Source organism: Dermacentor variabilis, chromosome 1, assembly GCF_050947875.1.
Source record: "Dermacentor variabilis isolate Ectoservices chromosome 1, ASM5094787v1, whole genome shotgun sequence".
Taxonomy (NCBI): Eukaryota; Metazoa; Arthropoda; class Arachnida; order Ixodida; family Ixodidae; genus Dermacentor; species Dermacentor variabilis.
The window spans coordinates 220,089,905-220,102,593 of record NC_134568.1 but is presented as its reverse complement, the minus strand read 5'-3'; the positions used below and the strand labels follow the sequence as shown (position 1 = coordinate 220,102,593).

The 12,689-nt window shown below is 46.9% G+C and overlaps 1 protein-coding gene across 2 annotated transcripts in view; it reads left to right on the top strand.

The window, feature by feature from the left end:
• Nucleotides 1–12,689, top strand: part of LOC142557428 (5-oxoprolinase) — a 166,823-nt gene that overhangs the window by 25,651 nt on the left and 128,483 nt on the right. For both annotated transcript variants that reach the window (XM_075669281.1, XM_075669271.1), the window contains exon 11: nt 385–527. In XM_075669281.1, coding sequence (XP_075525396.1) covers nt 385–527 — 143 coding nt within the window. The remainder of the gene's footprint in view (nt 1–384; nt 528–12,689) is intronic.

Here is a 12,689-nt window from a genome sequence, read left to right as displayed (position 1 = left end):
AATGATTTCTTTTAGGACTTTTATACAGTCCTTGCTCTGCCAAAATATCAAGCATAGATGGTGCAGAATCTTTTGAGCCATCAATAAATTCATGTGAATGTTTCTCTGCTGCCTCAGTGTACAAATTTCATTTATCTTGGTGTATAAATTATGGTTTATACATATATTCATGACTATACATATATTTGGCAGGTTCGTGTCATCGAGATTCTGCTGTATTGTGTTAAAGACCTGATTGTTGTTGCAAATTCAGATGTGTGTAACCACTGCAGAAATTTTAGGCTTATAAGCTTGCTTCAATAAAGTGTTCATTAGGTTTGTGCTTTTATCATTTTTCCACGTTGCATAATCCTATAACAGCCTGACCACATTCCATTTTTTCAGGAGGTCCACTAACTGTGACTGATGCCAATGTGTGCTTAGGCCGGCTGTTACCAGACTATTTTCCCAAGATTTTTGGCCCATCAGAAAAAGAGCCACTGGATAAAGAAGCTGCTGTAGCAGCTTTTCGTAGACTCACACACGAGGTAATTTCGTAGTTCTTGAAATAGCAGGGCTTTAGGGTTGCATTCATATTAAAGGGGCCCTGACCCATCCCTCAGGCAGTAGCAGTTGAAGCGCTCGTCGATTGTGAGCAAAACACCACCCCCTATTCTATCAGTGTGGTCACTACAGTAGACAACATACTTTTTATCACAGTGAAACAATTCAAAGTTTAGTATTTTGCTACTGAGCCATGTTTCAGTTAGAGCAATTAGATTGGCTTCCAGATCATTAATTAGGGTGCTTAATTCATCCCTCTTACAGAAGATACTCTGGTAATTACTATGGTAATATAGTTATTTCAGAAGCTGAGGTGTCAAGCGCCTTTTAAAATGTAAATTAAATTTGTTGCTTCATAATTGCTATGGCTTGGCAAGTGCCAAACTTTGTACTGTAACTAAATGAAAGAAGAAAAGATATAGGTTTCTGGTTTTCTGGTGCTATATCAGGATAATGCTTTAAATGCCTAAATGGTGGTGCCTGAACATGATTGGCAAGTGCCAAACTTTGTACTGTAACTACATGAAAGAAGAAAAGATATAGGTTTCTGGTTTTCTGGTGCTATATCAGGATAATGCTTTAAATGCCTAAATGGTGGTGACTGAACATGATACATTATTTCTGTGAATGATTATTTTGATGTGAATGACTTGTAGATGTAGAATTGCATGGCAGATGTAACTAATTCGTCGCCTTTCATACACTTGGTCAATCTGTCAGTCTTCACCATAGCCATTGATACTGGCACTGCTAATGGTAACAATATAGGCAGTCTCAGGTCAATAATGGTCAACAATAATGAAGGAATGCTACATATATTTTTTAAACTAAAATTATGATTTCAAATTTCGTTTTTGACTTTAGTGTAATGTGCTTGGCTCTAGCAAACATCTAGACCTTGCACGTGTACCAAAAAAATCTTTGTTGATGCAAAGAGCAGCTGCTGTTAGCTGGGAATAAACCAGCAATGGTGTAGTTCACAGGTTGACATCATAGCCACAACTCTAAGGTCACACATTTATGGCAGAGAGAAAACAGTTGCATTGTTACTCTTCTCAGCCTGCAAAAATGCTTCCAAAGAATCAACTTACATGGAATGTCAGATAATGTATGGCACAACCAGAAATAAATTCCAAATTCAGGATGAAACTGTTAATAGAAGAAAGCAATTCTTTGGGCATCGATCAGGATACTATGATGCTGCCCCCAGGAAACATAACTAAAAAGTAGAACGATTTTAATTGTGAGTTTACCAGCTGGTGTTGATTTACTACATACTTATGCACCCTGTAGGTCACACACGACCGTTGACTGAAAAATTGAACCGTATTTAATGCAGCTTAGAGCATCTATAAACTGTTGAATAGCTGAACATAATATTTTATCTGAGAGACATTCATCACACATTGCTTTTTGTTTGTTTATTTGCTTACTTTCTGTCATGTATGTTTCCCGAAAGAAGTGGAGCTAGACCCGAGCTTAACAGTGAATACGTAACAATTTGTTTATTCCTTGATCCAAGACTGCCCCAGCCCTGCTCTCATGACTCCCCTTCTGCTCGCAGCAGCAGGTGGCGCTAGTATCCGGTGGTGCTACAGATGGTGTAGCACTGCACTAACAATTGTCACACTCCTCCCCCTTAGTTCTTGTCATGGAGAATACCGGTTCATAGGGCATCTTGCCCAGGCACTTTTCCGCAGCGTGACAGGGCTTTCTTCCAATGGGAAGACCGCTGCTAGTGGCCTAGTTCTGTTGTGGAGCTGACTGCGTGGCTGTTCTGGCTCAGCAACAGCTCCTGCAGGCTCCACAGGCTCTGTTGCTTGTTGCTCAGTGGGCTGATCTAGTGGCACAGTGTTTGCAGGTAGTGGTGGCTGTACGAGGTTTAGGAAGATGTGGTCCCGATCTCTGTGCCACACAGTTCCATCTTGCAATACAACCTTAGATGAGGCACATCTCGTAGGACCACGGTAGGTATCCATGGTGGACTTGGTCGGAAGTTCCTGTTGAACACTGGGATACCTGGGCCCTTTATTGGTGCTAGGCAGCAACCCTTGTCTGCATGCAGGTTTTGCGTAATCTGCTTTAACTGAACAGACAATCGAAGACTTTGGTGCATGACATCCAAGGGTATCTTGATTCTTCTTTCCATGAGCAACTCGCAGGGTGAATGGCCTATTACTTCATGAGGCATTGAGCGGTAGTGGAACAGTGTCCTGAATTCACACAGTGTGCTTTTTTTCAGTTTATCTTTGATAGTCTGTACTAAAGCCCCTGCATACACGCACCACCGCCGCTTTCTTAAGTAGCGACAACCTTTGTTGTTCGCCGCCTTTTCCCCTCACACCAAATCCAGTTCTGGCATTTCCGGTTTAAAAATTTCCGGTTCCGGCGTTTCCACTTCCTGGAGTTGCGCTGCAGGAATTTCCGCTTTGACTTCTGTTAGACGATGGTGAGACACCCGCACGTGCTTAGAAGAGCTGTGGCAGTCACCATAAGAAGAATGCAAAGGGGAAAAGCTGTTGTATTCCGCTGAAGTAGTAGTTCGTGGTTGCTGTTTTCCAAATGCACGAAAAACGGCAGTGGTCTCCAAACGCCCGGGCACTACATTCCACTGTGCGTTGTCGCTCGTGGCACAACCCGTCACAGGTTGACGCGAAGCAGCGAATATGAGCAGATCGCTGATTACAATAGGCGGTGGTTCTTGGATGGAATCGCATTCACAGTTTAAACCGCAGCTAGTGCAATTAAAGCCTCTCCATCGACGCGAAAGTAAACAACGCTAAAAAACATAGCGTCACTTCCACTCGGAACAGGAAGCTGCAGCTACGTAAGTTCCGCTTGACGCCGGAAGCTAAGGCGGTGAGTGGGAAAGGAGCGTGGAGGAGGAGGACAGGTTGGCGGTACTTAACCTGGTCGGCGGAAACGTGTATGGAGGGGCTTTAGTCTGTACTACCCACTCTGCACCCCCATTGGAAGCAGTATGATATGGAGGCACCAGCATGTGACAGACGACATTCCTGTTCAGGAAGTCAGCATACTGGCTGCTGGTGAATGCTGGCCCATTTTCAGATACAATGATGTCTGGCAGACTGTGTTGAGAAAAGACAGTCCTGAACGCCGAGATTGTGGCTTGTGCAGCTGGTGATGGAACAGAGTGAACTTCTACGCACTTAGAAAAAGCATCCACCATCACAAGAAAATACCATCACCATCCACCATCACAAAGCTAGAACATATAGTGACCGAAGTGATTCCAAAACGGAAAAAGAAAGCTAAGAGCACTTTCGTAATCAATCTATATAGCCCACCTAAAAACAGAGGAAACTTCATTAAGCTTTTTGCGGAAGCGAAGAAGCTTGCAGGGCAAAACACCCTAATAATAGCAGGAGACTTCAATGCGAAGAGTCCGCAGTCGGGCAGTAGAATCGAAGACAAGAAAGGGCGCAGTATCTGCACAGCTGCAGAAAACATAGGCTGCGAGCTACTCACAGATGAAAGCCAACCCACCAGACAGGGCAATAGCGTAAGCGTGGACACGTGTCCCGACCTAACCTTTGTCAGGGGCGCTAAGCAAGTCAAATGGGAGAACTTGCAGGAAAACCTCGGCAGCGACCACTACATCATCAGGGTCAGCACAGAGGCATAAATCATCAGGAGGAAGATTGGCAAGGCAAGTCTAACAGATTGGGATGCCTTTCAAGTCCACTGTAAACAGCTAAAAGGGGACATAACCTCGGCAGAGGATTGGGGCCAACAGCTCAGACAAATAAGAGATCTCTACACAAAAGAAGTGGAACGAACAGAACAAGCACCAGACGTGGACAAACGACTCCTCAGGCAATGGGAGGCACGACGAGGCCTAACCAAGCGGTGGAAGTGTCAGAAGCTAAATAGAAAGCTTAAGAAGAAAATTGCCGAAATAACTCAGCAAGCAGAAGAGTATGCAACGCAGCTGGCAAGGCAGGGGTGGCAGCAGTTTAGTACCTCACTGAATGGCACCCTAAGCACAGCCAGAACATGGCGTATCCTCAGAACACTCATGGATCCGAGCAAGAGCAAGGCGGAAAGCAGCAAATCCATTCAGAGGTTAATCCACCAGTATGAAGGAACAGAAGAACAACTGCTCCAAGCAGTACGGGAAAAATGCTACGGAAAGATCTCGGTAGAAAGCTACCGAGGCGACTACCAGGGTGAAGAAAATTCAACTACAGACTGACCCATCACAAGAGAAGAGGTCTTCGAGGCTGTAAGGGCTACAACAAAGAACACAGCAGCAGGGGCGGACAAAATCCGAAACTCGCTAATTCGAAACCTCAGCGACGAAGCAATTGATCAGCTCACCCTCTACCTCAACAAACTATGGGAGGAAGGCAAAGTACCAGCGGAGTGGAAACACGCCGTAGTGGTGATGATTCCCAAACCCGGCAAAAAACTCCAAATTGAAAATCTCAGATTAATTTCGCTTACATCATGCCTAGGCAAGCTGTACGAAAGAATAGTGACCCGAAGAATCCAAACGCATCTTGAAGACTGAGGATGGTACCTCAACACCATGTTCGGCTTCAGGGCAAACTTGTCTACCCAAGATATCTTGCTACAGCTAAAGGAACAGGTACTCGAGACAATGCCAAAAAACAGGGAAAACGTGGTTATGGCCATCGACATCAAGGGAGCCTTTGACAACGTGTCCCACGCCGCCATTATGGAGGGGATTAACACCACTAATTGCGGGAAGAAAGTCCATGACTATATCAGAAGCTTCCTAACCGACAGAACAGCGACAGTAGGCATGGGAGACCTACGGAGTGACGCCTTTCAAACGCCATGCAAGGGCACTCCGCAGGGCTCAGTGATCTCGCCAGTACTCTTCAACATAGCAATGGTCAACCTTACCAAGAAACTTAGCAAGATCCAAGGAATCAGTCACGCAATGTACGCGGACGATATAACGATCTGGACTACTCAAGGCTCACTAGGGGATAAACAAGAGGCACTACAAGAAGCTGCCGCCTGCATCGAAGAATACACAAAGCAAAGAGACCTCAGATGCTCCACGGAGAAATCTGAACTCCTCAGGGTGGGCAGACACCCCACTGATGCCCCGCTTGAAGTAAGGCTAGAAGGACAGAACATCCCGGAACAAAAGATGATTAGAGTCCTCGGCATGTGGCTGCAAGGAAGCCGGAAATGCAGCCACACAATCTGCCTGCTAAACAAAGCAGCAGGACAGGTGGGCTGAATGATTAGCAGAGTGGCACACAAGAGATATGGCATGAAAGAGGAGGACACACTCAGGTTGGTCAACAGCCTGATAGTCAGCCGGGTCACATACTCACTGCCATACCATGCAATCACCAAAACCGAAAAAGAGCAAGTGGAGACCATCCTCCGGAAAGTGTATAAAACAGCTCTCCACCTCCCAAGGAACACATCCAACGACAAACTCATGCAACTTGGAATCAGCAACACTTTTGAAGAACTAAGGGAATGCCAGCTCAAGGCACAAGTACGAAGACTCAGCAATACAACAACGGGAAGGGCGCTCCTGACAAAGCTAGGTCGGGAAGTAGAAAAATCACAAAGTAGCAGGGCCACAGTACCAGACCCACTAAGAAAGAAACTACGCATATAACCTATCCCTCGCAACATGGACCCAAACCTCCATGCGAGTAGGAGACAGGCTAGGGCAGAGTATTACGAAAAGACGGTGGGACATCGGGACTATACAGTCTATACCAATGCGTCCCTCTACTCACAAGCACACAAAAACAACGCGGCAGCGGTAGTAGTAAATAATCAAGGAGAATTAATCACAGGACTCACGGCCGAGGTGGCTAACATAACCGAGGCAGAGGAAATTGCTGTCGCACTGGCAGCGGAAGAAGGTTATAGAACAGGAATATCCCTCAATATTCTAACAGATTCACAGTAGGCGTGTCGGAGCTATATAAGAGGCAGAATTAGTAACACGGCGCTCAAGATCCTCAGCAGAGTTCCAATCGCTGAGGGACAACCCACACATAACATTATCTGGATACCAAGCCACGCAGGGATCAGGGGCAACGAAGGGGCAGACAGCCTAGCTCGAGGGATGACCAGCCGAGCAGGAACGTCAACCGCCCCAGAGGGGCCACAGATCAACTGCGGGAACAGCTATTCAGAGCTATTAAACCTCTATAAGGGGCTAAGATATCAATATCCCCCACCACATAAAGCATTAACAAAGGAGGAGGCCGCAGGATGGCGGAGACTGCAAACGGGCTCCTTCCCAAACTTACACATACTAAGTAGGATGTTCCCCACGCAGTATAGCGCAATTTGTCCGTGGTGTGGAGCTAAACCAACATTATACCACATTACATGGGAGTGTACAAGAAACCAGGCATTCCACAAACACAAAACACCAAGTGCGGAGCAATGGGAGAGCTGGCTCACCAGCCGCGAGCTAGAGGCTCAAAGAGCTCTAATAGCGCACGCGTGCGAGGCGGCCCGGCTCAGTGGAGCCCTGGACTAGGGGCCCATCCATGGCTGAAGAGGACCCAAGCTTCAAGAATGAAGAATTTGGCCTCGACCCGCTAAAACCTTAAAAAAGTCAATAAAGTTTTCCGTTCCATTCCATAAATGGACCTTCAAAATCAACATGGATCCTGGACCAGGGCTTGTCAGCGAATGGCCGTGGCATAACTGGCATCCTCCGGGCAGACTTCTGTTGCATTTGGTACACAGGGCAGCTCTGCACCTGTTTTGTCATGTCATTGTCAATTCCAGGCCACCACATGTGGGACCAAGCAATCATCTTTGGCTTCTCAATTCCAGGATGGCCAGCATGCAAAAGTTTAAGTACTTGGGATTGCAGGGACTTGGGAACAATGACATGGGTCTCCACAAGAGGCATCCTTCATGCAGACTAAGTTCATTGGTCCTCGTAGTATAAGGGCCCTACTCTCCACCTCGAGGAAAAGGGCTCCCAGTCAGGACGGCCTCAGCAATTTGTGAAAGCATGGAATCCCTTGCTGTAGCACATGTAACGACTGCAGGTGACAAAACGTCAGGGTATGCTTGTTCTAATATGAAGACATTGGCAGGCGTAGAGTCGTGAACCTCAGTTGCAGGAAGAGGCAGCTGGCTGAATCCATCAGCATGGCCTAGTATACTGCCTGTCTTGTAGATGAGCTTGAGCTGATAGCTTGATAGTATGAGCTCTCACCTGAGGACTCTTGGTGATGCCTGGCTGGGCACACCTTGACTGGAACCAAAAAGTCCGAGCAATAGCTGGTACTCTGTTACAGCAGTGACCGACCTTCCCCACAGGTACTGATAAGATTTGTGGACACCAGAAACCAAAGCAAGACCTTCCTTGTCAGTCTGACTGTAGTTCCACTCAGCAGCAAGCATAGTGTATGAAGCAAAAGCTACAGGCCTTTCAGTTCCATCTGCTTCAATCTGTGCCGAAACTGCACAGACACCACATGGTGATGCATTGAGGACAAGTGGTTTCTCAGAATAGTAGTGGGCCAGAACAGGTGCATTTGATAAAAGCTTCTGGGAAGCACAATTGAAATATGTGCAAAAGGTGTGCGTATAGAAAGAAGAGAGACTGCAAGCCAGTATACATGAGTGGCAATTCGTAGCATGCGATAAGAAGTCCAGGTCAAGTCTGTGTTGCGGCAAAGGGTACAAATAGCTCTCTGGCGGCCATGGCTGAGAGTGTCACAGGTGACGATGTTGTGTAAAAAAGCATCACTAGGAGGGGGAAAGAGAAGGCTGCCTATGCCACAGGTTAGATGTATAGTGTTCCACGACACAGGGTGGGATGTCTGCAGTGGAAGCACAAAGAGCACGCAAAGCTGCGCGTGAGGCGCATGCCTGTGCACAGACAGTGCCACAGGAACGCCAAGTCTAGACACAGGGTGCATTCTCTTGTGTGTTAAGGATGTTGTCTTGTGTTGTTGATGTCTGTGCACCCAGTGCAGTGCAACTCTGCAAGCAGAGTTAAGGCCTATGCTGAATTGGCGTGTGCCTAAACTCTTGGCGCATGCCGAGTATTCAGGTCATTGAGAGGAATAATGCTGAAGACATTGGCGCTGAACGGTGTGCAATGGTGGCAGTGACAGAGAACTGCGACTGTAGCTGTGCATTGTTGCCTTTGCGGATTCATCTTGCAGGATTGTCCAAAGAAGGAGAGCGGCGGGCCGTAGAGTAGCCAAAAGCGCTTGTGTTTGGCCCAGTGAATTCCTTGGAAAGAGTCGTCGTGCAGCTGCCTTTGAGATGGAGATGGGGCTCACAGACTGAGTAGAGTTTTGATGCTTGGGCCGGCACATGCTCATGATCGGCACGGGTGGATGCAGGCGATGTGGAACAAGATGCGGAATGACATGATGGTTCAAATGGCAAAAGCTGTTGTGTCTGAGCGCTCAAGGTGACGTAGTGAGCAGCCGGAGCCTGGAAATTTGTTGATACAAAAGTGGCTGTCCAGCTGGATGAACCAGATGTTCAACATGTCGATGTAGAACTTCCAGACACCCTACAATCGCGAGACGTCTGCCGGATCGCGTGAGGCCACGTCACACTCACCTTGGTAGAGTTGCTGCGCTCACACTGGCATGGCTGGGCTCGGTTGCCTGGGTCACCAATTTGTGGAAGGCGGTGTGAAGAGGTAGCCGCCGTAGCCACTGTTTATTTAGGCTGGCTGGCCATGGTGGCAAGGGATCTCGGAAGTGGCCGATACCGCGGCCGCTCAGGTCGAGCATGCCAGCATGTTCTCTCATGCTACCTGCATGTGAACAGTCTTCTTCACCAGCTCTGGAGGCGAAAGTCACACCGTTACAAGCCTTTTACTTGTAATGAATGCTTGCTGTTGCTCTTTTCTCAAGCTCCACATTTCCCCTTCAAGAAGTAGCTGATGCAAAGGACGCAGTTTTGTTGAGATGTTTGACAAAAACCATCTGTAGAAATTGAGCAGGTCAGGATAGCTTTGAAGCTCCTTCACATTCTGTGGTTCTGGTGCATTGATGATGGTTTCCACTTTTTTTGTTGGTTGGGCTTTAGACCTTGCTTGCATATGAAGTGGCTCAGGTATTCCACTTCGGGAGCGAAGAAAACACACTTCTCCAACTTCAACCTAAGATCAACTTCCCGAATGTTCTGCAAGACAATCATCAGATTTGCCAAGTGGTCCTTGTCGTTGATGCCTGTAATAACAATGTCATCAAAGTACACAGCTTGTCTTCAGCACACCATGAAGTAGATTTTCAATCTCTCGCTGAAAGATGGCAGGTGCAGCAGAAACACCAAAATGTAATTGTTTGTACTGGCACAGATCCATGTGTGTGTTGATGGTCACGGATTCACGGCTTTCTGCATCCAAAGATATCTGCTGGTAGGCATCTCACAGACTAAGTTTTGTGAACTTCTGACCTCCCAACATAGCTGCCCACAGCTCTTTAGCATGAGAAACTGAGTAGGTTTCCATGAGCGACACAGCATTGACTGTTTGCTTTTAATCTCCGCAGATTCTTATTGTGCCATTTTTCTTTTCTGAACAGGCACAATTGGTGTTGCCCATTTGAATGTCTTAATGGGAACAAGAATGTTTCCACGTGGCAACCTCAGGATCTCTTGAGTTACGAGGTCAATGAGCGCGAATGGAAGTGGGCGTGGTTTGCAGAATTTCGACACTGCATCTGGAGGCACAATAATTTTGTGGAATATCCCTTGAACGGGCCAATGCCTTCTGCAAACACCTCAGGAAAACAAGCAGTCAACTTGCTGACATCACTAACTTGGTTAAATTACTTAAATCCTTTGACGCCAATGCCCTAAGCTTGGAATCAGTTGTGCCCGAGCATCGTTGGAGCAGTGCTACTCATGAGGTACAATGGAAAGACCCGTTCGTGCCCTTTGTATTTGATGCAAACGTTTGCCTTGGCTTTGACTTGCTTGAGTTCCCCACCAAACCTGTGTAAAAATATGTTTGAAGGTTCTAGACTCGCTTCTGGAAAGGCACGTTGAAACTTGTCTACTGGCATTACGGATATGCTTTCCCCAGTGTCCAACTCCATTGAAAATGGCTTCCCAGACATTTTCACGATGACAACGAAGGGCGGCACCATCGGCTCGCTGCTCAGGTGCCACATGTCAAAAACGTCAGCACTGTGAGGAACATGAAGCATGTCAACGTCGGCGTCGACAGCGTTTACCGGCGCGGCGCGTGTTGATTGTGGCAAAGCAGTCCTCACAGCACATGTCTTGTCCTTCGCAAATGTGTCAGTCTTCTGCAAGTTGCAGACAACTGCCAAATGTCCCACTTCTTTGCCGTGTGACACTGCAACTTGCTGTGTCTGCATTGCGATGCTAAATGACTCCTGTCACTGCAGCGGTAACACGCCATGCTCTTGGCCGCAGACGATACCGGGTGAGGTAGGCAAACCAGGCATACTACTTGCAATTGCCTGACACAGTTCAACGGCATCCTTTTTAGCAGCTTCAATTGCCAGGGCGGTTTTCACTGTGTCCTCGAATGGGAGGTCGGAACTCTGGAGTAGCCATGTCTGAATCACTGCATTGTTTATGCCACATACTATTCGGTCTCTCAGCATGTTGTTGAGTGTTCCATAATTGCAGTGTTCAGACAAACACTTCAGGGCTGCAACAAAGTCACTGACTGCTTCTCCTTCAGAACACACCTTCGAATTGAAGCAAAACTGTTGCCCTACGACAGATGAAGTTGTCGCATAGTGCCTGGCAAGTATGACCAGTATCTTGTCAGGTGTTTTATCTTGGGGCGATTCTGGCTTTACAATGTTGCAAAATAGTGTAGAGGCATGAGGTCCACACCAGCTAAAAAATATTGACCTTTTCTTTGCTGGCATGATGTCGTTAGCTTTGAAGAACTCTTGGACACGCTCCATGTAAGCAGGCCAGGCCACCTTCCCCCTCAAACGCTTTGATCCTGCTGAAGGTAGGCATTGTTGTTCATGTAGTTCTGTGCAACCTCATCACCAGTTTTGTTACATATGTAGCCCAAAAGAAGTGGAGCTGAGGCCTAAGTTCAACAGTAAACGCATAACTGGTTTATTCCTTGATCCAACACTTTCCTAGCCCTGCTCTCGTGACTCCCCTTCTGCTCGCTGCAGTAGGTGGCACTTCAGCAGGTGTAGCACTTCACTAACAATTGTCACACTTTCAAAGATGAGAGGATATAGAGAAGGAAGTGAGTAAGTACATGTAGTTACGAATACAATATGCAGTGCAGCAACAAAAACACAAAAAGTAACTTAAAAGAAAAAGGGAGCAAGAAGGGGTAAACTCAACGCTTCATACACAACATGTTTGATGCTGCAGTGTAAAAGTAACTCGTACCAAAAATACAGTTAAACCTCGATATAACAAACTTCAATATAACAAAATTCTCGGTATAACGAAGTATTTAACGTTTCATAACTTCTTGTCATAGAACATGTATTTAGAATCTCAATATAATGAAGTGTGTTTGTATGCCATTTCAATATAACAAAATTTTGTTTTCACCACATAGGAATGCCAAGACACTAATTCGAAACTTCTGCGGACGTAGATGGTCAAATGATTAAATTACAAGTGGCTACTTGCAATCGCACCTCTCAAATTGTGTGCGGCACGGCAAGAGCGACCCCCGAAGTGGTGCCGCATCATGTTATGTATAAGGTCCTATCGTGCCCTGTGCACTTTGTGCTGTAGGTGCGAGTGAAAGTGTGCGAGAGTGAGTGAGAAATTAAATATGGTGGCTTCAAGGGAGTGGCGCCTTCCCGCACCAGCAAAGGGAAAAAGGGGCAGGGGAGCGAGCTCGCGGTAACGCGATCAAGCACATGCGAAGGGTGAGGTGGGGGTAAGGGTAAGTTGGCGCGTTTTGCGATATCCGGTGCTTATCGGCCGTCACTGGGCATGTCTGTAAGCGCGGCTGAGCGCATACGTAGCAACACAGCCTGCTTTAGAGATAATCTGCTGTGTGTGCAAAGAGTAGGCATGCCGAGATGATGTGGCATCACGTAAGCTGTCATCCCACGCGTTTAGTATTGGAGGTTGCGTAATCTCGAGTTTCGGTGACCTGTTGGAGCGAGGGGCAGGTGAAGCATTTGCTTCCTGCTGCTGGCGCTTTTCATGATAGT